Source organism: Adiantum capillus-veneris, chromosome 25 (assembly GCF_014529385.1).
Source record: "Adiantum capillus-veneris isolate H3 chromosome 25, ASM1452938v2, whole genome shotgun sequence".
Lineage (NCBI taxonomy): Eukaryota > Viridiplantae > Streptophyta > Polypodiopsida > Polypodiales > Pteridaceae > Adiantum > Adiantum capillus-veneris.
In genome coordinates, this window is record NC_140955.1 from 85,582,591 (window position 1) to 85,609,402 (window position 26,812).

The following is a 26,812-nucleotide window of genomic DNA, read 5'->3' on the forward strand; positions in this document are numbered from 1 at the left end:
AATGAGAGACATATTGCTGAATTTAAGGCTGATTTGAATGCTACTTTCAAGATGAAAGATTTGGAGCTGTTGCATCATTACTTGGGTATACACTTTAAGCAGTGTGATGGTGGTATTGTCTTGTGTCAGAGAAATTACATAGAGACATTGCTATGTAAGTTTGGACTTGAGGATTGCAAACCTATTGCCACTCCCATGGAAACACGTTTAAAGTTGAGTCTACATGATGCTGGCGATCCTGCTAATGTCACTCTTTATCAAACTGTTGCGGGCTGCCTCATTTATGTATGTGACACGAGGCCGGATATTCAGTTTGCAGTCTCATAGGTCAACGCATTTATGCATAGCCCAGGGTCTAAGCATTGGCAAGCTGTCAAGAGGATTTTCCGCTACCTTAGTGTCGCTTTACATCTTGGCTTGTTTTATCCCAAGGGGGGATCATTGCCGCCAGACTTACATGCTTTTTCGGACTCATATTGGGTCGGTTGTTTTGACACATGAGTGTCCACAAGTGGTTTTGGTTTCATGCTTGGTAGTTCATGTATATCATGGTTGAGCAAGAGCAACCTACTGTGGCCACTTCGAGTTGTGAGGCTGAGTACAGGACAGTCTTCATCACAGATACGATTGAGTGTGTATGGCTCAGACGCCTTATGGCTGATTTGGGTGTTGGACAGGACACTGCCAACACTATCTACACTGACAGTCAGAGCGCATTGGCAGTTGCGAGGAACCCAATTTTTCATGCTCGCACAAAGCACATTGAGGTGCATTACCACTATGTTAGGGGGAGGTTCTCAGCAGGAGAGATCAGCTTGGCTTATGTGCCAACACAGGACAACCTTGCAGATCTTTTCACAAAGGCATTGTCTCGTGAGAAGCTTGAAGCTTTCCACAAAGCTTTGGGCTTACTCCCCTTTGTGGATTGATCATGTCCTCAGGGCATGGCACTTCCCTTTACTCATGTGCCAGCTCTCGTTCACCGCATCACTCCAGGGGGGATTTGTTACCATATACATGTGGTAGTGATGTGTGTGAACACACTAGGACCACTGGGGCATTTTTTCCCTCTTTAGGAGGTTTTTTCCCCTGACCATTGGATATACGCCCATCACTCTAGGGCTATCTATCTTTCCATTGCACACTAAGTAACACACTCTCTATTGTGTGCCTTGAGCTTGAAGTCGCGGAGCGGAGCGTGGGTCGACTCTCACACACACACACACACAGTGAGCTTACACAGTACAGTACGCAGAGAACTGTTAGAAGGGTTATCTCCCAATAATCTTAGTATTCACAAAGTATAAGTTAGTATATACAAAGAGTTAGAGGGACGTGAGTTAGGCGGGCGGCCAGCCATATCCGCATAAGAGGCCACTTGGGCTTTAATCCCAACAACCTCCCACTTAAAGTCCAATGTGGCACTTTAAGTAACTGTAAATCTATGAACATAAATGTACAAAGATTTACATGGCTGCCATCTATCCAATTCCCAATAACTCACGACAATGCACAAAGCCCTCTCCTGGAAGTCCCTTTGTGAGTAGATCAGCAGGATTGTCCTTGGTGTGGATCTTCAGCAGTTGTATCTGCTTGTCTTCAAGTACTTCCCTAATGAAGTGATATTTGACATCAATATGCTTAGTCTTCGAATGGAACACTGGATTCTTTGCCAATTGTATAGCACTTTGACTATCACAATATAACTCTGGCATATCTACTTTGATTCCCAAGTCTGCAACCAATCTACCAAGCCAAATAGCTTCTTTGCATGCCTCATTTGCTGCAACATACTCAGCTTCTGTAGTAGACTGCGTACCACAATCTTGTAATCGAGATCGCCATGATATGGCACCTCCAGCCAATGTAAAGACATAGCCTGATGTAGATCTCCTCTTATCCAAGTCTCCTGCATAATCTGAGTCAGTGTATCCTTTGACACTCAAATCCTGACTACCATAGCATATGCGCATACTCTTTGTATGTTTTAAGTATTTCATGATACCTTTCACTGCCTCCCAATGTTTCTTGCCGGGATTTGACATATATCTGCTAACCACTCCCACTGCAAATGCAATATCCGGACGTGTAGCAATCATTGCATACATCAAACTACCCACTGCAGACGCATATGGAATCTTATCCATTTCAGCCTTTTCTTCCTCAGACACAGGACAATCTTGTTTGCTAAGTTTCACATATGGTGGCAATGGAACACTCAATGCCTTTCCCTTCTCCATATTGAAACGTTGCAAAACCTTGTCAATATACTCTGTTTGAGATAACCAAATCAACTTCTTTGATCTGTCTCTCTCAATGCGCATACCAAGTATATGACTTGCCTCAGCCATGTCTTTCATGTCAAACGATTTTGCCATCTTTGACTTCAAAGCTGAAATTTCTTCCAAGTGTTTGCGAGCAATCAACATGTCATCCACATACAAAATAAGGATCAGCCAACTGCCATCCTTAGCCTTCTTTGTATATAGACAGTGATCGAACTCACTACGTTTGTAGCCTTGAGAAAGCATAAACTGGTGGAACTTATGGTACCATGCCCTCGGTGATTGTTTTAAGCCATAAAGACTCTTTAACAACTGGCATACCAAATGTTCCATGCCTTTCTCAACAAACCCTTCTGGCTACTGCATGTAAATTTCCACATCTAAATCACCATGCAAGAACGCTGTCTTGACATCCATTTGGTGCAACACCAAATCCAATATAGCAACCAATGCAAGAAAGCATCTCAATGTAGTCATCTTGACCACTGGAGAGAAGACTTCATCAAAGTCAATGCCTTGTTCTTGCTTAAAGCCCTTGGCAACAAGCCTTGCTTTGTACTTTGGCTGACTATCATGAGCGGTGATCTTATACCTGTAAACCCATTTACAAGGTAGAGCCTTTTTGCCCTGTGGTAATTTAACCAACTTCCATGTCTGGTTTTTATGCAGAGCTGTCATCTCTGACTGCATGGCCAACTGCCATTTTTTCGAGTCAACCACTTGTAATGCTTCCTTGTAACAAGATGGTTCTCCGCAATCTGTGAGCATGACATAATTTAGAGATTGCACATAACGATCAAGTGGTTTGGAGACACGCTCAGAACGTCTCACCACAACTGATTCTGCCTCTCTAGCCACTATAGGCTGTTCCTGAGCCTGACCATGCTGTCTTGATGTGCTAGCACTAGGTCCATCTTCCCTGAAGACAACTCTTCTGATCTCCTCTGTCTTCTCTGGCTTAGCGTGAAACTTGGCTTCATTGAAATGCACATCATTGCTACGAATAAGCTTTCTGGACTCAGGATCCCAAAGCCGGTAACCCATCTCGCCCGATTCTCCGTAGCCAAGAAATATACACTTCTTGCTCTTTGGTTCTAACTTATTTCTGAACTCCTTAGGAATATGGCTATAAGCTTCACAACCAAAGACTCTGAGATGCTTATACGAAGGTGCCTTGCCTGTCCATAGCATCTTGGCCACTGCACTCTTATCCAGAACCCTACTAGGAGACCTGTTGATCAAATGGACTGCTGTAGCCACTGCTTCCGCCCAAAATCCATCAGGCAACTCAGCATTTGACAACATGCTTCTGACCTTCTCTTGTATGGTCCTATTCATACGTTCTGCAACCCCATTCTGTGAAGGATTATATGGTGCACTAAGTTCCCGCTTAATCCCTTTTGCTTCACAAAAGTCTTGAAAAGCTTTGGAAACGTACTCTCCACCATTGTCAGTTCTCAAGCACTTCAGCTTCTGACCACTCTGATTCTCCACCAGCTGCAAGAATGTCTTAAAGACCTTGAGCACCTCATCCTTGTGCTTCAAGAAGTAAACCCATACTTTGCGAGAATAGTCATCTATGAATGTACAAAAGTACGCTGCTCCCCCTAGTGACAAACTAGGCATTGGTCCGCATAGATCACTGTGTACAAGAGCTAACCGTTCGTCCCTACAATTCCTCTTTGATCTGTGCGGTTCCTGTGTTTGCTTACCATAAACACAATGCTCACAAAACTCGAAATCTTGAAATGAAAAGCCAGGCAAATAACCATAATGAGAAAGTATTTCCATTCCTCTTTTTGACATATGTCCCAACCTACGATGCCACAGTGACACACTTGGCTGCTCAATCACATTAATTACATGGTTTTTAACCTCTGAAACATGTAAAGTGTACAGAGTTCCTGACTTGCTGCCATGTGCTACAGTCATCGAAACTTTGGAGATCTTCCAAGCGCTGTTCCCAAAAACTGTCACATAACCCGCATCATCCAACTTCCCTGTACTAATCAAGCTCTTTCGGATCGCTGGAACATGTCTGACATTCTTGAGCCATAAAGAAGAGCCATTCTGAAACTTCAACTGCACATCTCCCACTCCAAGTATGTCACAAACCTGCTCATTGCCAAGTCTGACATAATCTTTAGTAGCCACATATGATGTAAACCACTCTTTGTGCAGAGAAACATGTAAAGATGCCCCTGAGTCGATAATCCAATCACTCATAGCATGTCCATCCTCTGCAGTCAAGAAAACAGAATCAAGATTGCTTGTAAGGAAGATGTCACCAGCTGCTATACCAGAATCACTGTCTGAACCAGATCCTGTGACATTCACCTCTTCAATCTTCACTGAACTCTTCTTTTCATCTTGCTCAGAACTCTTTGTTTTTCCTTTTTCTTGTTTCCACTTCGTACAGTCTCGCTTCATGTGACCCTTCTTGCCACAATGGTAGCATTCTATGTCATCCTTTGACTTCGAATCACGAGACTTACTTCGGTTTTGTGCCTTCTTACCCTTCTTCTCTTTAAACTGTTGTCTCCCTCGAACGACCAAAGCACTATTGTCTTTGCCTTTGTCAATGTTCTTCCTGTTCACTTCCTCTGTGAGCAAGCTGCCTTCTACATTGGCACTTGTAAGACCTTCTGGCGCGACAGAATTACTTAACGCTGTATGAAAAGTATCCCAATTGTCTGGCAAAGTGATTAAGAGAAACATAGCCTTCACTGAATCTGGAAAGACTATCTCCTGTGCTGTTAACTGGCTGAAAATTGTGTGAAATTCATTCAGATGATTTGACATGGCTGTCCCTTCCTTCATCTTCAAATCCACCAATTTCTTGAGCCAGTAAATCTGAGAAGCAGCACTTTGTTTCTCGTACATACCACATAGCTTTTGCCATACGCCATACGCTGTAGTCTCTTCTGCTACGTTGAAGTAAACATTTTCTGCCAGTGTCAGCATGATTGTGGAACAAGCTAACTCGTCAAGCTCTTCCCACTCATCTTCAGCCATACCTTCTGGTCTCTCCCCTTTGAGCTTCAGTGGCTTCACTTGTTTTTTCTGCACCAAAACCTGCCAAATTTGCTTCTTCCAGAATGGAAAGTTTGTGCCATCCAGCTTCTTTATGTTGTAAAGAGTCTCACTTTGAGAAGATGCCATATGTGCCAAACTGTTTACACCTGAGAAAAATCCGGCAGAGTTTCCCCTGTAAACTGGCCTCTATACACAGTAAACAAGCTGTAATCAACAAGCTGAACACCTCTCCTCAGGAACTGTCAGTATTTTGAAATTTTTTGACAGAGTCTCCCTTGTAAACTGAGCTCTGGGAACCAAAAGATAGCTCAAAAAACAATCATAAATAGCTGACCAGTGACAAATCTAACAAATCTCTGTAATATGCTGTCCTGTAAGCATACACTGTCTCCTCTCTGGGCGATGACAGAACCTGTATCTGTCTCAAGACTGAACCCTGAACAATGCCTCAACGGCCTGACGCATAAGATGCAATCCAGTGTCTACACAAAGTCATACATCCTAAGGGATAAAAGTCACCGAAGAGGATGCGTGTAGAGGGGAACTCCAGCAACCTAATCCACCTCACACTGGGTAACCCAGCCCCCAGTGCTTGGCTTAAAAAAACCTCACACACGACCCTCTCAGATGGCTCAGCAAACTGCCCAGAACTAGCATACATCCTATAATAGACCAATCACTGTCCTATGACCGCTGCGGCGGTCTGTCTGCTAGCGTGACTCACAACTAGCAGACCCACAATCACAGTACATCAATCTGCAATACATGCCAGTGGTGTCAAGCCGTCGTATGGCCACACCTCCCCTGGAACCTGGCAAGCACAAGAAGTAACAATGCAGACTGCAATATATATATCTGATGATATATATGTGTACCTGGTCTATAGATGATGCTCTGAAGACTAATAAGTGATGTATGTCGATGCCGATATTGATGTCGACCACCTCCTGCTTGCCAATCTACACAAGATGGATTTCTTTGCGGCTGAAATCTATCTTCTACTGTAGTGCTCAGAACGAAATTCTGAGGGCATAAACGGCTTCGAAAGGGGGGTCAAACCGCAAGTCGCCTGCTGGAAACGCTCCCGGAACGTCGAGTGTGAATTTTCGAAGTCCGGATCCAGAATCTGCCGGAAAAGTGCGCGCGCGCGATTGCGCAAAACCGCACTGAACCAAGGCTCTGATACCAATTGAAGTCGCGGAGCGGAGCGTGGGTCGACTCTCTCTCACACACACACATAGTGAGCTTACACAGTACAGTACGCAGAGAACTGTTAGAAGGGTTATCTCCCAATAATCTTAGTATTCACAAAGTATAAGTTAGTATATACAAAGAGTTAGAGGGAAGTGAGTTAGGCGGGCGGCCAGCCATATCCGCATAAGAGGCCACTTGGGCTTTAATCCCAACAGAGCTTCCTTCGTCTTCTCCAAGCTGTGTGCTTTTCTCTGCAACCCTAATTCCAATAGTAGGATCTCTGTACACATGAAATTTCCCTAGAGAACGCTCTATAGTCTCTCTCTCTCTCTCTCTCTCTCTCTCTCTCTCTCTCTCTCTCTCTCTCTCTCTCACCATGGTCTCCATCTCGCCGAAATGAGGGGTTTTGTAAATACCATCTTGAATCAAGTTTGCCCGCACATTCCGAAGGGTCTTCATCTCCTCCGTCTACGTCTTCATCTCTTTCTGTGTTTCTCTCTCTCTCTCTCTCTCTCTCTCTCTCTCTCTCTCTCTCTCTCTCTCTCTCTCTCTCTCTCTCTCTCTCTCTCTCTCTCTCTCTCCGGTGCGCTGTGTTGTTGTCATTCGAATCGCTGCCGTCTGCATCCTAGCCGCTCAAAGCTAGGTGGTGCCCCCTGTTCACTCCCCATGATGAGTTCTGCGTGCACGGGCATGGCGGAGGCCGCTAGGGTCCGTTTTGCGCTTGCGCTTGTCACCGACTTGAAAATAGTTAGAGTGCACAAGCACTTACATCCAGCTTTATGCTTAGTACAATATGGTGTAGTACTAATACTGATTCTAGCTACCTGATTTAATATATGGTTTGCATAAAGTAATTGACTTTATAAGGTAGATCACATTTGTGTTGGTTATGGTCTAGAAATGTGAAATGTTGCCGATTCCTACTGTCCTTTCGAAGTCTTTTTACTGGGAGCCTTTCTTATGGATAGAGACCATATTTGGGAAAATCTGCTGTTATTTGTTGATAATGGCTACTAATAGTTTCTTTGTACTATTATGTTCCAAGCGTAGGAACTCCCAAATAGTAGGTTGCTGATTTACAAAAATAGTCTACAAAACTGGTAGATTTGAATAAAATGCATCTCAATTTGAGTGGGTTTAGGCTTAATTGAAAGACTTTGGAAAGAATTTCTTGCACACAGAAACAAAACCTTGCGATGATAAAATGGGGAGATGTAATTATTGTAGAAAGTAGTGCAAAATCGGCCAAAATCAATAGATCTCACACATGACCGTGATCAAGTGCTCTTGTAAAAAGCAACACACACACACACACACACACACACACACACACACACACACAAAAGCAAGTATGCCACAAGTAATTAACCATACAATAAAAGGAAATGAAGGGACTAAATCTAATTAACCATACAATAAAAGGAAATGCTCAATTAGAGAGCTTATTAGAGAAGACATACAGAAATCAATTTCATTTTAGAAAGTAGTGGCTTAGGGCAGAAGCGCATGAACATATCTCACACAAATCGAGTGATTGTACAAGCAATAAGTATGTAGATTAGGGCAATGTAGAGAGGAGTGATTAGGATCTAGTGGGTGATTAGAAAATGCTAATCATGCTTACAAGTCTGATACCAATTGATATGGGTTAAGATGAATAAGCCAATCGATATGTGCTAAGGTGAATAAGCCAATGATGCATTCATGGCTAATATATGTAATTATAGAGCTTAGACAGGTAGTTAATTAAGACTCATATCAATAGAGTGTGGATGCAAAATAGCTTGATTGATGTGGATAAAAGTTGTACCGCACAAGCTCGTTTATATAGTTGTCCCACATGCAAACACTATAGGTGACTTATTCTATGCCTTTCATGTCATAGTTGACTAGACTTTCCAACTCACCTTCCACATAGAATGAATCACATGGCTTTTATTGACTAGGCATTATATGTGGGCACGTGGGATGGAGAGGGCATATACACTAGATGCAACAAAACTCGCATCCAACAGTCTTATATGAGAAAGGAGAAAATTATTACTATGTGTCATGCAATCTCATTCTCTCCCTCATAACTCTCTCACCTCTCTCTCTCTCTCTCTCTCTCTCTCTCTCTCTCTTAGTCCATCCTTCTCTTATTGTTCCAATCCCACTAAAGAGAGACACAAGTCAATAGGTGTCCTTGAGTCAACAAAGCTCCTAGTAATGTAGCCACACTGATGTGGGCATCGAAATCCTTTCCCTTGCAGTCATTGTTTTAAAGAGCATGTCTAGTTCTAAATGAAAGAGGGACAAAAAGTTACAGTATTATCAATTGCGAAGGTCCTCAAGAAGGAGATCTCTCAAAAGGGTTGGATGGCTAGATGACCATCAAGACTTACTTGTTAACTTTTCACAAAGTATTGATATACAAATGAATTGAACTTCTCAAAGATTTTGCGCTAATCAGTGGGAGAAATCAATGCTAAGGTGTGAAGTATGGTCACAAGGAGAAACTCCTTGTAGCTGATAACGAAATATAAAGATCTCCCCTCATGCTCACCTTGTGCATCATGTTAGTTGCTTACATGCCAACATGGTGCACGTAGGTGTGCTTGTAACTACACACGTTTGAGACTTTGGTTACTGATCATATGGGGGGAGAGAGAGAGAGAGAGAGAGAGAGAGAGAGAGAGAGAGAGAGAGAGAGAGAGAGAGAGAGAGAGAGAGAGAGAGAATCCAATGATAATGCGAGCCACCAATTGAGCCAAAAGAATGGAGCAATGGTGTGAAATGTTTAGCAGAGACTTAGCCCATTGGTAGAGATACGTTCTCCAATCCCAACATGCGTTTTTTGTTAACACTTGTTGTTCTTCATTGTACAACAATGCCTATCATTGGTAATCCTATGCTTAAAACTACATCAAAACATTAAGCTCTCTCAATTTACATCGGGGTTTTACCAAAACCGGATCATAAGTGAGCAAAACACCCCCCCCCCCCCCCCCCCCCCCCCCCCCCCCCCCCCCCCCTTCACCCCACGGAAGAAAAGGGAGGCCTCAAAGATCTAGCCGACGAGTTTTGAACACAGGACAAACAGACACAGAGAGAGAGAGAGAGAGAGAGAGAGAACGCAATGGAGAACTCTCTTGCATTCGGCATTTTGGTTGCCGCATTTGCTGGCCTGGTTATCGCGTGGCTCTTCACAGCAAGGCGCAAAGCGCACTCCCAGCAACTGCCTCATGACACTCCTGTTGTTGCTGGCAAGCTCCAACAAACTCCTTCAAAAAAGCCATCTTCTCACTCTAATAAACCGCGTGCTGCTGACAAGGTAACATGGGCAGATCTGAAATTTTCTTTTGTCTTCTTCCTCTTCACCCATCAATCGTAAGCATAGTTTTTCTTTAGTTTAAGGACTTCATCTTGCAGTGTAATTCTCTATGGAAAGAGCTATCCAATTTTGATTGAATTCAGCACATGCTCAACTGACGGTCTTGACAGTGGAGATGGATTTTTTCTTGGTTTCAATAACGGGACATAGGATTTTTTTTCTTGAACATTTTGAATTTTTATTTTTGTTTGAATGGTGAGGAAAGATTATGACATTGTGGATTTAAAGACAAATCATGCCTACCCCTTCCTAGAAAATTATATTTTGTAAAAAATATCACGTATTATACATGAAGTCGTTTTAGTATACATATTATATATCTGCCGTACTTGACGTACCGAATCATACTTGGCTGCTATGGTAACAACCATAAATAATGTAGAACAAATAAGTTTCATGCATCTGTAGCATCTGCCATACAATATCCTTGGACAACTTAAAATTTGGATGCACAGGACGAGATGTTGGAGCCATTTTTTGTATAAAAATTGTGCAACAAACCAAGATCGACCATAGCATAAGTAGACATTAATTGAGTTTTTAGTAAACCAACAAGCTTCTCATTTGAGCATTTGTAACAATGCTATCATGCCCAGGTTAAAGATGCAAAATTTTACCATTTTTGAGAAGGAAAGAGAGTTTAGTAGATGCTTTCTTCACATGATAATCACAAGCATCCATGATAAAAATCAACAAGTAGGCGTGATCCTCACAATCATCCATGACAAACTGGGGGTTCTTCCACATACACTGCCGCCTCTAAATCTCCATTCAAGAAAGAAGACTTGACATCTATCATTGCTCTATATGTCATGTGGACACGCTACTACTATGTCTTTGGAGCCAAGGTTTGTTTATTGAGCCTAACGGATTTTGTATTGACAACTTTGTGAGTGCAGTGAGCCTGTTTCGAGGACTTGCATGTCCGAACAAGTCCACTATATAAGTTTTGGCGGCCAAAACCCTCTTGCAAAAATGATTTGCACATGTGTCTTGTCGGTTTTGTTATTTGGGGGGACATCCCGCAACACAAATGTGTAGCTTAGGATAAAGCATTTATTGGCTCTTGACACACACGGTTCAGGACAGACAGATGCTTTTGATATGCATGCGATATGTGATGGACATGAGGATGGATTCCAGGGATCGGAGTTGAGGTGTCGGGATGATTGCCATGAGTGGAGTTCTGAGCCAGTTTTGATTGAGATGGTTAGATTGGCAGTGATTGCCAGGATTGCATCAACATTCGAGAGTCTCATGTATGAGATATTGATCTCGAGATCCGAGATTGCATTTGTGGTAGGTGCATTTGCAGTGGGAGCAATGAGCCATGCAGTCGTTGATATTGGCTTTGAGCATAGAGGCATTTTGTAGCGTGAGAAACCTGCGGGATGTGTGCAGCTTTGCTGAGGAGTATGTGGTCGATTGCTCTATACTTCCTCTACAGTTAGGCCAGGCGATCAAGCCTCATCCACTTCACTTATTCTTTCATATACATAATAGAATAAGCTCACATATACAAGGTGAGTTTTTGCCCTTGCAAACACAGGTCTCCTCTTCTTCATTGCTGCGCGTACGCACACACACACATGCTCTCGCTCGCGGACTTGAAGTACCATGTATTGGTGCCCTTCTTGTCACCATTCAAGGGTACCACGGCAAGGCAGACTTGCACATCTTGAAGTTAGGGCACTGTGATGCTCTTTTAGGCATGCCTTGGCACAACAAAAGCGATGCTACCATTCAGACCCATAACAAAACCATCACCTTGATTCAGGATGGCAAGCTGATGGTCTTTCGAGTTCAATTGATAGATACCAACCGTGAACGATTTTAGTTTTGCTTTGTATTTAAATACTTTTTGGAACACATGTTTGAAATTGTTTGGAATAGATTTTATCTGTTTTAAACTTGTTTTGGTGCCGATTGAATTTGGGTTTCAATGTCCTTTTATCACCTTTGGGTGACGCGGAATGCAATCTGGGGAGCGTTTAGGACCTCTAATCGACTCAAACTATGGTGTGGGGAGCGTTTAGTTGTAGATGGAAACCTCTGAACGACGTAGACTTCGGTCTAGGGAGTGTTTAGTTGTACCTAGAACTCTTTATGTTAAGTGTTTGCACATGTAAATTATGTGTCATCTGTAGAGCATTTTGGAAGCATATGAATCTGGTGCATCAATAGCTTCAACTTGGATGAGATTGTGTGGGTATGTGATCTAAGTTCATCGAGACACCCCTTTGAAAGGATTAGGGTGTAATGGCTAATATCGCTACGCCGGACATCAAGACCTCCAATGCAAATGTGTCACGTGACACATCCAACCCTATGTGTCCGTGGACAAGCTACAGCATGACTAGGGTTCAGTTCAATCAAGTCAGTCTAGAATAGGAAGTGATCTGGCACTTCTGTGAGTCTGTTCGCAGACTGTGCATGACCAGACACGTAGAGTAGATGCATATCCTCCGGTTGCACAGAGCATGATCATTAGCATTCTCATCAGAATCCATCAAGGGAATTTTCCAGTGCATTAAACCTATTTTCCCTATTTTTGACATTTTTCACTTATTTATTAAGTGACTTTTGTTGGGAAATAGGTAGGGCAATTTTGCTAATGAAATATATAAGCAAACGAGCTAGCACTTTCTGGCAGAAGAGGAAGGAGAGCAACAGGCACCCAATGCAGCAGGCCCTTGGAGAACCTTCTCAAGCAAGAACCACCCCTTCAACCTGACGTTTTTCAGCATTGGTGCATCAACGTTTTCAGCCTTGGACAACGCCATTGTAGCTCCTGTACCAACGTTATCAAGCAGGCCAATTCAACGATTCCAAAGACCAGCAACTTCAGCGATTTTGAACCAGCAACTTCATCGTTTTTGAACCAGCAACTTCAGCGTTTTTTAACCAGCAACTTCAGCGTTTTGGACCATTAGAGATAGCGTTTCTGGAGTTAGCAAAGATAGCATATTGTGGACAGCCATTCAGCATTTATGACAATGAGAGGGACAGCGTTTTCAGCATACGAGGTCACATCAGCAGATAGCGTCGTCGTCATCTTCACCGTCGTCCTCGCAGCATACAGTTTTCAGCCAAAGCATCATTTAGACTTGCATCAGCACTTGTACGAGATTGTGCAATCAATAGTAGACCACTCTCACCATCGAGAGTGGGGCCCTTGGAGGAGGGTTTGACAACATCTCTGGTGTCGTATTCTCTTCTCTTTCTATCTCTCAGTCTCAGCACCTTCACTCACAATGTCCATTCACTTTGTTTGTGTCCATTGCACTCTCTCATGAAAGAACGGAAGGCTCTCCCTTCCCTAAGTAAAAGGAACCTTGAGCACAGTTCGGAGCACTCATCTTGAGCAAAGTTCAACTTTCACTTCCGCTGCACCTTACAAAATGAGATGACTGGATGATTATTTGATTGTGAAATTGTAGTGTGTAATGCATGCTAGAGAATGTGCTATCTGGCAATGATTAGCATTGGCATGTATGCATAAAGGCAGTGTTTGCTAAAGAATTGGATTGAGTTTTGCAAGTCCAATCACAGACGATTACTTTTCTTTCAAGAGGGGGGTATGTGGAAACAACCTGCAAATCATGGAAAGCCATGCTGACGTGGTATTGATGATTGTGCAGACCTCCATCACAAAACGCGGAAGCATCTGTGGGTGCTAGCTTTTGAGCCTGATAGTATAGCTTTTCATAGCAGTAGCTTTTTGGGCCAAGGGCCTTCATATATGAGCCTTGGAGGCTCACTCTGGCATTCACTTGTGTGCGGAAGCAAAGACCGAATCCCCACAACAATTGTACCTTTGTGAAGCAATAGAAAAGAAATACTGAAAGGGGTGCCATGCTTTTGGGGCAGTGCTCTGGGAGTGGAACTCCGCCACTCCGTGTCCATCGTGTGGATCTTCTCTGTGTCTCTTTCTCTATTCAGTTGTTTTGAAGTGCTAAAAGTCCGTTCTAGTCTGTTCTTTTGCAGTTAGCACGTGGTGCCCTTCCTGTTATAGTACTTTGTCTCATTAGGTTGCTTGTGACCAACGGATCTCTAGTTGGACTCTACCCATATAAAAGAAGCCGCTTCGGCCTTGCCCATTCTCTTGCTAAGATTTGCAAGAGCAAAAGCTAGCGGTTTTGCTACCCATTTTCGGCGTCATATGGCAGCCCATTGCCCTCCACATTGAACTCACACAATGGAGGTGCATCCTTTGTTGTAGATTCAGCCCATTGTCGTGTTAGTTTGGCATCTCTCGAGATTTGTCTAGTTGGTCCCAATATCTCCTAGGGACAAGTGATATAGGGAGTGGGGGCTGTTTTGTGGCTGTCCTCGGCCTGAGAGATTTTTCTCATGTTGAGATTTGTTCTAGCCAGGTATATCCTTGGGTTTTGGCTCTCTTTGGCCATTCATGCTCTTGCAGGCTGGTAGTATTTTTCCCCAGCCGTAGAGATTTTTTTCTAGGCCCCTAGGCCTCTGGTGCCTCAGTTTCCTTTATTTCTCCCCACTTTACCCTATTTATCCATGTCGTGGGCTGGCTATGTGGGTCGGGCAGCTCTTGGTGGGAGTATATTGTGGGGGGGGGGGGGGGGGGGGGGCGGGGCGCTCTTAAGCATATAGTGAGACCCAGCTGGTGGGCGCCCTCTGGGCACCCCTTCAAGGAGCCAGCAGGCGGTGGGCAGCTTTATCTGTGTTCTAGTTCATTCCCTTGTCGTTTTCTTGCTGGTCAATAGAGGCAGTTGCGTGGTCCTCTCTTCGGTGCAATTTCCTCCTCAGGTTAGTCTTTCATAGGCTTTGTGATCATGCAGCGGTAGAGCTTCTCATCCAAGATGTGGGCTATGAAGTGGAGCGATCCATTGACATCTAGAGGGCACCCTCATTCTGTGAGCATCACCAAGGAGTTGCTTCGTAAGCTCGGTGGGGGAGAGCGAGTAATGGATATTCTTGATGAGTCACAAGATGGGTGATGGGAGCATCGGTTAGGGAATATTCCATGGTTTTGAGGAGGAAATCTGAACTGAGTGTGAGTTACACGTAAGATGCAAGCACATAATGAAGGTGGGTTCTAAGAAGCTTTGAGGAAATGTAGATGCTTTCTAAAAGCAGGCTGCTTTTTGAGTTCTTTCGCGTAAAGAGGTCTCCGTTTGCATGGCATCTGTGCTTGAGACTACATCCAAGGACGCCTCGAGTGTATTTGTGTAAGCATTGTTTTCAGCTCATAAGTTTTTATTGAGTTTTGAATAGGTTCATACCTTTTTTTCAAGAGTGGTAAGCCGTCCACTTAATAAGTGGGCAGCAATTCGGTTAAAAAAAGAGCCAAAATCAGGGCTCCTCTTCTTCTAGCTATTTATGGCAGCAGGCGACCACTCTCTCCTCTCTTTTGGCGTGGGCAGCAAGCCAGGCGATCCTCCCTCTCTTTAGTGCCCTTGCTTTTCCCTAGTGCTGGCGGACCAAGCTCCTCTATTCCCGTAGGTCTCTTGTGCCTATAAAAATAACTCATGGCGTCCCAGTTTGAGAGATCTGGCTGTACATGTATAAGGCGCCCCTACTGTGAGAAGAGACCGAGGAGGATGATTCTACCGCGACGACAGGCAAGTTCACACGACAAGTTTGTGTTTTGCAAGTACTCTATGTCACGAGGACATGGCAACTGCTAACCTTAGTTGTTGGTTTCTTTCCAATGATTTTGTTTAATTTTTGAGACCCTCTTTTTGAAGTTGCAAATGGTCACACACTGTATGGCCAATGTGAACGGTAGTTTCGTCCGTAGCCGGGAAGTTGGTCGGCACTGGAACTCGTATAGTAAAAGGATGTCTAGGCTCAATTCAAGATCATGTAGGTTCCCCCGTCGCACTTAGCAAGTTGGTGGATACTAGGAAGTGAACTCAATAAAGGCACAATGCTAAGGTGGGGCTACCAAAGGAAAGTACCCAACAACTGGGCTACATTGCATTTTTGAATGCGGTCCGAGTGGGGATCGATGGTCAGATGACCAGTGGGAGTCCAACGAAAGCATCCCCTAAAATTTAGGGGACTGCTATTTTGGACCATAAAATCTTTTCGCGTCATTACCTTTGGAATGACAAGGGGAACATTTTAGAAGTCTGCTGCAAAGTCAACAGGGCAACCAATTGGGAGATTTTTAAGCGGCAAGCCCGAAATGGGAAATTGTGTAAATGTGCCAAGTGGCACATTTTGGTGCACTTTCCTCTTGCAGCAAAAGGGGCGCTCGATTTCTAGCTAGGAGAGCCTCATTTGCAAGCTTGTCACAAGTTAAGAGCTATTGACTGCAAGCTTTCCCTCTCATGTACAGTGTAGTGCAAGAAGTCATGTCCTTCACACCTTACACTGCTCTCTCTCTCTCTCTCTCTCTCTCTCTCTCTCTCTCCCCTACGCGCAGTAATGTGATTCCCCACAAGAGGGCTCTTCATTTGACTCATGTATAGTCGTGTGGTCATATGCGTTTTTGTTGAGGCAAGAGCCTCTTTGAGCAGGAACAGGAGTAGCTAATTGCTGCTCCAAAAGCAGGCACCGGTGAGGGAGATAACTTCACCGTACAGGTGCGTTTTCAGCGCTGGTTATGCGATGAATTTGGACTGTTTTTCAGCCATACGGATGCCAGAACCATGGGGAAGCGCCCCACTGCTAGAGGACAGTTCGGGGACTGTTTAGGGCTGTTTTCTGCCCAAAAACCAGTAAATACAGCGTGCTGAATTTACTGTTTTTGGGCAGAAAACAGAGGATTTATGTCAGTGGAAGTGAGTTCCAGCTCGGGAATTGGTTTCGGGCAAGTTTTGGGGCTGTTATGCAGCTGAAATTTTGCCAGAACAGGTGGTATCTAGCTAGATACAGGTAAAGAATTTTCGGGACTCTTCTTTGTAATTTACCCTGTTAAAGAATAAAGAAATTCCGAAAGGGGCGCCAATTTTGGGGCCTATAGGTTGTCGGTGTCTGCTCGGAGCATTCTAGCTTCCGAGCCGTGTGTGTGCTTTAAGTGTTAATTCCCGTCGCAGGTTACCTTTGCAAAGTTCTCTCTGTGTGTGAAAATCTAAAGTAAAGAATTTCGGGTGAAAGCCAAAGTCTACCGCCCTACGGGCCGGTTTCACTCTACCTCCGAGAAGTGAAAGAGGAGGCTTCGGCCTATGCTTAAGGTATTCTAGAAATTATTCCGAGACGCTTTGCAGAGCCATGGTGCTTTGAGAGCAAATTGGAGGAACATTGAGCAAAGAGCTTGTCTTTCAAGCTGCCAAATGAAAGGAAACTACCATCGAGTCTAAGATCTAGAATGGAGGGGTTTTCTCTGGTTCTTGTGCTAGTAAAAGATTCTCCCTGTTAATAAAGATTCCCATTAAGGGGGGGACCAGCCCATCTTCTGGTCCCTAATATTTTGTCGTTCTTCTCCCTTTCTCTCTGTCAAATTCTACTTATTTTTTGAGCTTATTAATTGTTTGTGTGGGCTCCCATTTGTGACAGAAAGAACAATGAAAATAATGTTGAATGTGTCAAAGTTGACGATGCAGAAGCATAGAGACCAAGAAGAGAGAGAGAGAGAGAGAGAGAGAGAGAGAGAGAGAGAGAGAGAAAAGCAATTAACCTTGGCAATGAATAACTGAGTTGTATAATACATTGGAGGCAACGGGTTGTATATATAGCAACCTCAGTAAATTGCCCTACCCAAACTTTGACAAATAGTAAAATAAATACGTGAAAGCCAAAATAAATAATGGGATCACATTGGGTAGCTCACTTGAGATGCCAAAACTCTTAACACCCTCTCTTTAGCTCATAGTGGACATCAGTAGTGAGACCAACTCGATGAAGAAGCTACTAGTAGAAGGCCTTGGACTACTAGATACACCTCGGTTTTGCTACCCTCAACTTTGTACCTTAGAAGAATGCCATCTTGAGCATCGGTTGCCTTTTTAGAAAATTTGAATTGTAGACCACACTAAGTCCAAGAATCCCCATTCGTGAACTTTGAACACATCACGTCCAAAATATAATACTCCAAGATAATGAACTGTGGAACAAATCCTGTCCATGATCCGACCAACGACAATGGATTGATGCACTCATCTATAGTGTTTTAGATACGTGTGATTGGCTCCTTGCGAGATGCATGTGTCTTGAACTCCGACCTACGGGTTTAAACAGCGATAACTTGAACTCCAACACAAGGGTCCAAATTAATTATTCGGAGCACTTCTTGCCCCTCTTTGCCACTCAAGCCTCTTTCTGGCTGAAGTTGGTGGCGGCATCAATTTCCATGTGACTAGAAGGCGGGAGTCCGTGCCAGTGTAGTCACGACCACACAAGCAGCCTCTTTGCTGTTCACTTAGTCACTATCACTGCTTTTCTCCTAAGTCCGTGCCAGTGTAGTCAAGACCACACAACAACCTCTTTGCTGTTCACTTAGTCACGATCAGTGCTTTCCTCCCGATGCTTGCTTTTACCTTTGTCCTTTGTAGAATCTCTGTCTTTGCCTTCGGATCTACAATCCTTGGCGAAATGACCACGCTTTCCACAAGTGTAACAATGGTTCTTGGTTCTCTTTTTGGAATTTAAAGCAGCAAGTGCTTCCCACCTGTCTCAGAAATCTGAATCTGCCTTGAGTTATCAACACGGATTCCTCCTCAATGAGAAAAGAGCTGAGATCATCAAATTCCAGCTTTTCCTTCTGACTTGTAGCCGAAGTGTTCTAGCCACCGTTTCATATGCCTTGGGCAACTTCGTGAGAGCCAAAGCAGCTAACTGAGTACTCGTCAATGCACTTTTCATAGCCGATAGTTGATCATGAATAACTTTAGCCTTCATAAGAAATGATTGCATGGAACTTCCTCGTGGAAATTGGATGGCAAATAACTGTCCAAGAAGGGTGACTGCTCGCATCGTAGAATTCCGATCAGACATTCCAACGAGCTTGAACCGCATATCGTTGGCAGTCTTCAAAGTTTGAATGGCTGGAGAAAAAGGTCCTTTGTAAGAGATTCCGCAATGGCCGACATTGCCTTCCCATTAGCCGCATCCCAATCGACACACGATTAGAGATATTCGTCATCTTGAAGGTAGGTGTACTTGTTCTTGGGATCCCTCGTGGGACGGGGCTCCGACACGTGACAATATCCCATAAGCCTTTTCGTGAGAACCAGAGTCGTAGGATCAAATTCCAATGAGCATAGTTATTGTCGTTCAATTTGTCGTTGGCGCTCAAGCAAGGGGGGGCCATGTTGAAGTTGTAAGATTTGGTAATCTGGGAAGCCTTCTTGCACTCCAAGGGATCCCAAGCCGCAAAAATGTCCAAGCCGTTCCACTCCTCTGCTACTTCCAAACGGATTTGGAAAATCTACTGTCCCTCTCTTCATCTTCAATCTTCTTGCCTCTAAATCTCCACTTGAAGCGCGTGAACCCTTGACACTTCTCCCAAAGCAAAAAAAAGGCTTTCTCCAATGCCCTTAGCTTGGGCGAACTACACCCTCAACAAGCAGTTAAATTGTTGAGAACGCAGCACGAAAAAAAGGGGGGGGGGGGGGTTAATGCCATGGGCAGAGAGTGGACTCTGTCGTTGGCGGCCGCCAGCACGTGAGCGTTTTGAAACGTTGGGGACAACACACCTCGACGCCGCACAACGCTGCCCAGGCAGCTTTCTGAAACGCCCGGCGTTGGAGAGCAAGATGGCGTCGCCAATGGGCTGCGTTCTGGAACGTACGCAGGAGCAGTGTGAAAGGATGTCCGATAGACAACGTTCTGAAACGCTATCGCAAGGGGAGAGTGGGGCAGCGGCAGGAGAGGGTAGAGCCCGAACAATGCCGGCAAAGGGTAGCGTTTTAGAACGCTAGGGGCAAAGATTCACCGGCAAGGAGGGCCTTCTCTTCTCTACGGTGCAGCTCCACCTCACCAAGGTTCTTCACGAGCACAGCCCTGATACCATGTCAAAGTCGACGATGCAAAAGTGTAGAGACCAAGGAGAGAGAGAGAGAGAGAGAGAGAGAGAGAGAGAGAGAGAGAGAGAGAGAGAGAGAGAGAGAGAGAGAGAGAGAGAGAGAGAGAGAGAGAGAGAGAGAGAGAGAAGAAGAAGAAGAAGAAGAAGAAGAGAGTTTTAACGTCGTAGGAAACTATCCCAAGAGACCTTAAAGATCTAGCCGATGAGGAGTTGAACTCAAGACCTGTTATTCAAGAGGGAAATGGCATAACCAATCTACCACACTTGGGTGATAGGAAGGTTATACCATTTTCCTCTTTTTATTGGAGCACACACATACACATACACCCACACACACACACACCCGAGAAGAAGAGAGTTTTAACGTCGTAGGAAACTATCCCAAGAGACCTTAAAGATCTAGCCGACGAGGAGTTGAACTCAAGACCTGTTATTCAAGAGGGAAATGGCATAACCAATCTACCACACTTGGGTGATAGAAAGGTTATACCATTTTCCTCTTTTTATTGGAGCACACACACACACACACCCACACACACACACACACCCGAGAAGAAGAGAGTTTTAACGTCGTAGGAAACTATCCCAAGAGACCTTAAAGATCTAGCCGACGAGGAGTTGAACTCAAGACCTGTTATTCAAGAGGGAAATGGCATAACCAATCTACCACACTTGGGTGATAGAAAGGTTATACCATTTTCCTCTTTTTATTGGAGCACACACCCACACCCACACACACACACACCCCCGAGAAGAAGAGAGTTTTAGCGTCGTAGGAAACTATCCCAAGAGACCTTAAAGATCTAGCAGATGAGGAGTTGAACTCATGGAAGCACTATTTATTGGGGACTCCTTTCATTCTGCGAACGGATCACCAAAGTCTTAAGTACTTCATGACGTAGACCAAGCTCTCCGACAAACAAATGAGGTGGGCAAATTTCCTTTCGCAATTTCATTTTCATATTGCTCACATTGCTGGCAAGCATAATCAAGTAGCTAATGTACTCTCAAGACGGCCGAGAGTGAATGCGGTTTCCATAGCAACTCACAGTGATCTATCTTCAATGATAGATGAGTATGCTATTGATCCCGATTTTAGAGATGTGATATCAGCCCTTGCATTAGGGAAGAAAGAAGAACCATTTATTTTACAAGATGGTTATCTTCTCTACGGCAATAGACTATGTGTTACTAACTCACTACGTGAGAAAGTAATGTATGAATCTCATGCTCCACCTTATGCGGGGCATAGAGGGATTCAATCTACCTTAAAGGGAATTGAAACATATTTCTATTGGCCTACCATGAAAGCGAACATACAAGAGTATGTTCCTAAGTGTGTGGTATGCCAAAAGACAAAATTTGATAGAGGGAAGCAACTTGGATTGCTTCAACCCTTGCCAATCTCTAATTCACCATGGGAGAGCATATCCATGGATTTTATCTTTGGATTGCCTAAGTCTATCCATGGGAATTCGGGAATATGGACGATAGTAGACAGGTTCAGTAAACAAGCTCATTTTATACCTGTCAAAAAGACTATCAAAGCCCATCAAATGGCAACCCTCTTCATTTCACAAATTTTCAAGTACCATGGCTTGCCAATGTCCATAGTGTCGGATAGAGATCCTAGAATGACCAGTAATTTCTGGAAGGGTCTCTTTGAGAATTTAGGGACAAGGCTAAACTTCTCTTCGGCCTATCATCCACAAACGGATGGCCAAAGTGAAATAGCTAACCTAACAATTCTCAATCTACTAAAAGCCTATGTAACGGAAGTAGATCAAAGATCCCAATGGGAGAAGTACTTACCCTTAGTGGAGTATGCTTACAATAACACTGTACATACTTCCACGGGAAAAGCACCTTTCGAGGTAATTGAGGGAAGATAAAAAAGTCCCTTGCTACTTAAGGTACATGGAAAGATGTTTGCTGCAGATGAGTATAGCCGAGACCTACAAGAATCTTTTCAAAAGATTAAGGATGCTATCTCTATCTCACAACAAAGGCAAAAGGTTGCTGCTGACAAGCACAGAAGAGCCCAAGCCTTTAAAGAAAATGATTGGGTGATTAAGGCACACGACGGGCAAGAATCCTACGGGACACCAAAAGTACTATGCCAAACTAGCAAAAAGGTACTATGGTCCCTCCCAGATTCTTAGGCCAATCAATGAGATGGCCTATCAACTCAAGTTGCCCAATCATTGGCTCATACACAATGCTTTCCATGTGAGCCTATTAAAGCCTTACAAAGGAGAGCCACCTCAAGAACGAGCTACTAAAGACCTACCGGAGATCGAGGACCAAGAGGAGGTGCTGTAGCCCGAGTCCATTCTCCGACATGAAGACAAGGTACTAAGAGGCGGTAAGAGTATCCGACGATATTTTATTAAGTTTAAGAATTATCCTTTTGAAGATGCTAGATGGATGCAAGGCATACAATTAAAGGATAACCTAAACCTTGTCAATGCTTACAATGCTTCCCAAGAGTAAGCAAATGTACAAAATGTTAAAAATGAACAAAGTTTTTGTCTTATAAGACTCTCTTTTTCTTTATTGTGCACAAAAATGAAGTAGTATGCATGCTTAGATCAAGTTTGCGGAGACGACGTCTCCCAAACACCAAGTAGAGCTTGCCACTCTACCATGGAAGATTGATAGGACTAATGTGCAAACATGCTTGCGGCAGCCTCAGGCTCTCAAGCGCCAAATGGACTAGTCATCCATTGTGGAATGATGTCGTAGGGTAACATAGGGATCCTCTACCCGCTAAGAACAGGACTCATGAATATGCTTTATCTTCTCTACACCATAGTCGAGGACGACTATGATTTCAAGAGAGAGGTAATGTCATAATAATCAATATCGAATTCTCCTAAATGATTTTCTTATGTTAAACTGATCATTTAATATGGGGAAGTGCCAGGGGAGAAAAAGCTAGAATATTGGTTAAGCTAGCAGACCGGCCACAGTAGGGATCCAAAGGAGGGAAAATAGGGAGGGGGGGCCATCTGCAAAAGAGCCATGTGCAACAATGGGCTAAAAAGACCCTAAGGTTCAGCCCATTAAGACTTCCAAAATGCTAAGGTTCCAAAATTCAAAGGTTGTGTCCAAAGGTCAACCATGGGGGAATTGGATGCTTTGTGTGTGTCAAAAAAGTCTTTACAAATCCCTACTTAGGAGGGGGCGAGCCTTGCTAGTAGGGGATGAGAGAGAGAGAGTCACACACACACACACACACAAGCTCCCTTTACACAAAGGGAATGAGGGACACATGTTAGCTCCCTAGCCCAGATGCCCACAAGGTGTACCAATGGGCTTGGAGGTGGACCAATGAGAATTAGGCTAGAGTAAATCTAGTTTAATTAATTTAAAAACACTTACTAAAAGAACCAATGAGAATTAAGCCCTCTAGAAGACTATTGGACAGTTTCCCAAGGGGTCCAATGAGCATTCAACAGCCCAATGGCTTGCCTAATTCCTATTGGCCAAGAGGCAAAGGGGTCCAATGAGAGTTTAGTTGAATTATTAAATTACCTAAAGCTCTCACAAAAGGGGAAGGGGGACACATGTCAGAAGGCTATCACTTATGTTGCTTAATTGTCATACCCAGGGAGGTGGACCAATGAGAATTAGGCTAGAGTAAATCTAGTTTAATTAATTTAAAAACACTTACTAAAAGAACCAATGAGAATTAAGCCCTCTAGAAGACTATTGGACAGTTTCCCAAGGGGTCCAATGAGCATTCAGCAGCCCAATGGCTTGCCTAATTCCTATTGGCCAGGAGGCAAAGGGGTCCAATGAGAGTTTAGTTGAATTATTAAATTACCTAAAGCTCTCACAAAAGGGGAAGGGGGACACATGTCAGAAGGCTATCACTTATGTTGCTGAATTGTCATACCCAGGGAGGTCCAATGAGAGGGTAGCATGAGCAAATAGCAAGAGGGGTCGACCAAGAGAGAGAGGGGGCTGATTTTTGCAAGGCATTATCACACACACACTCACATAATCTCATGTGTGAAGTAAAAAAGACTCTCTCTCCTTCTCAAGCTTTAATGGAAAGCTTATCACGTACTCCAAGCTTGTGAGAAGGGAGGCCTACACCAACAACTCTTGGCTTTGTGATGCAAATCCAACCAAGAGCCAAGCTTCAATGCATGCTCATCTCCTCTACCATGCTAATTACTAAGCTAAGCTGTGCTAATATGAGTGATTATGTGAGGAGATGTACATCTTTCTTAGGATTCCCTACTTGCAGACTGTTTTGGGCAGAGTTCTGCGTCGTTATGTTGCCCAAATTCCTCCAAACAGGATAGAAACTGCGGGATACAGGTTTAGTGCTATAAGCACTCTTTGTACTTCCTCTTAACTGTAAAAGAATAAAGAAATACCGAAAGGGGCGCCTATTCAGGGGCCAATCTAGTGTCTGACTCGCATACAGATGCATTCTAGCATCTGTACCCATTCCCCTCTCTTGTGTCATTATAGCACAGGTAGAATAGACGACTAATAATGGGTGAAAGCTAAATCCACGTTTGAAGTAAAGTCTACTGTCCTTTTTGAAGTTAACAGGCCGGTTTCATGGTTCCATCGATTGGATTAAATCACTTTTTCCTCAAAAAGTGAGCCTTGGTTAGTTTGGGTTAAAGACACAGAGAGAGTTTGGGATGACCTTGAAAACACAGAGTTTGAAAGTAGATCGAGTGGATTTACAGGTGAGAGGCTACAAGAGTCTTTCTTTGGATATAGGTGAGAAAGGCTACGACTCTTTCTTTGGATACAGGATGGATGGCAACAAGGAAGAGGGTTCCTCTTCAGAGGATAGATAGCCTATTCCAACTGCACATGAAATTGGCGAGAGTTCACGCCAAGCAGAGAAAGCTTTGCAGGTTGTTACTGCTGTGGCCATGTTCAAGCAATTGATGGAGAATCCAAGATTTATGGAGTTCATACAATCTTCATCAATAGCACATCAAGTGCAAGGCAGTTTTGGCATGCCAGGAACAATGTTTAGGGGTATGCAAGGCATGGTGCCCAACCCCATGTATGCAAACATTGGTTTGCACCGAGGATTTCAGGGCACACAAGGTCAGTTTGGGGTGTCACAAGGCAACTTGGGTATGGCTGGTTTTTCAATCCCATCAGTGAATATGACACCTGGACATCAACATGTTACTGTCCAGGGAGTACAGATGGCTCCCACAGGAGTACCCATTATGCAAACTGTCTCTTTTGACAATTTGGAGTCAATGGATAAGCTAAAGCCATACAAAGAAGATGATCAGTGAGTCCATTGACACATTCAATGGCTTTGATGAGAGGACAAAGGTTTTCTCTTTCCTCGAACAGTTTGACAAAGCATTTGTTGGAAGGAGCATTTAAAGTCAAGAAAGTTGCCACTTTTCTATAAAAAAAAAATGCAAGTCAGTGGTGGAATACACTGTTGTTACAAAGACAGACTCCTTCCACTTGGAATGATTTCATACAGGTACCGAATTAGCTAAAGGTTAATTCAAAACAGGTGTAGGATGATTTAACAAGATTTCTTGCGAGAAATCTCATGTAAATCAAAGGGCAAGTAGTCCTATTGATGCAGAAGATCAAAGGCTACGAATTGGTGCGATTGGCACGCAAAACAGAGCCCGAAAGAAGAAAATACAGCTTGCTGTATTTTTTTTGCAGATTTAGGGTTTGACCCTATTTGATGCCTTTTTGTCCCAAGAGCTTCGGGGAAGTGTCACAAAACGGGAGCGTACACACGAGCACTTAGAAAATCTGAAAATTATAATTCTTTGAAAACATGAGAGAAGGGAGAAGATCGACACAGTATTCGGGACCAGAAGATGGGCTGGTCCCCCCCCCCCCCCCCCCCCCGTTAAGAGTATTCTTTTATTCAGGGAGAATTCTTATACAAGCACGAGAACCCGAGGAAACCCCTCCGTTCTGTAGTCTTAGACCCGAAGATCGTGCTTTCTCGTAAAGGTCTTGGGCACAAGGCCGTTCCTTCCCGTGAGGGACTTAGGCGCGAAGCCGTACTTTCCCGTAGATTCAGAGCTACATGGATTGTCAGTGTGACAATGGCTTCTGAAAGAAATGATGTACATGTTACTTACAGTGAGCTCAAATGAAGTGCATGTTACATGAATGTTAGAGCTGTACAGATTGTCAGTTTGGCAATTGCTCTTATGGAATGTCCAAAAGTTTGTTTAGTGCTATAGAAGTGAGTATTTCTTGTCAGTTTGTCAAGGGTACAACAATTATTTCTATTGAAGAGTACATGTGTAACTGCATTCTTAAACTGTCGGTTTGGGTATGCTCGAAAGGTTACTGGATCCAACGTGTACTAAAAGATAGCGGCAAAATGTGACGCTTCCATTTTGTCATTGGAAAGTTATGGACTCAAAGCAATGGCAGAGTGTGACGCTTCCACTATGTCATTGGGACAGGGTTCACAAGCAGGCAATACATGTGTCAACGAGGTGTTGACTGTGAGCATGTATGTGTCGTACATGTGTCAACATGGTGTCCGGACACCCGAGTGTTGACTGTAAGCATGTACGACATAGGTGCAAACGAGGACGTTTGAGATTTCAAGAGGGGGTATGTCACCAGCCAGTGGCAATTCCATTTTTGTTTATTTTCTCTTTCTTTGGGGAATTTGGTTTGTTTTACCTTTTGGAAACACCCCTTTGGAAATCTAACTGCCCTGCATTGCATAGCCAGTGTGGAACTGTTCAGAGAGAGTCCAGGCGTGAGGGTTAAAGAGCACTAAGGTTGGACAAGGACTATGGTTAGCCAAAGTGGGGTCATTGGCAAGCCAAAGCGGAACCCTTTGCTACATAGGCTACATTTCAATTCTGGGTGTGGCTGTAGTGTACCAAGAGGGTCAGATGACCTAGAAGAATGTAATGGCAGAAACTCCTAAATTTTAGGGACTGCTATTTTTGGACGGCAAAATGTCTTCGCGTCATTACGTGCAGTTTG

At 43.8% G+C, this 26,812-nt stretch overlaps 1 protein-coding gene across 1 annotated transcript in view; it reads left to right on the forward strand.

The window, feature by feature from the left end:
- Window positions 1–9,536: 9,536 nt before the first annotated feature.
- LOC147425204 (Transducin/WD40 repeat-like superfamily protein) overlaps window positions 9,537–26,812 on the forward strand; it is a 68,881-nt gene continuing 51,605 nt past the window's right edge. Inside the window, exon 1 of the mRNA XM_086500531.1 lies at window positions 9,537–9,828. Coding sequence (XP_086356657.1) covers window positions 9,634–9,828 — 195 coding nt within the window. The 5' untranslated portion in view covers window positions 9,537–9,633. The remainder of the gene's footprint in view (window positions 9,829–26,812) is intronic.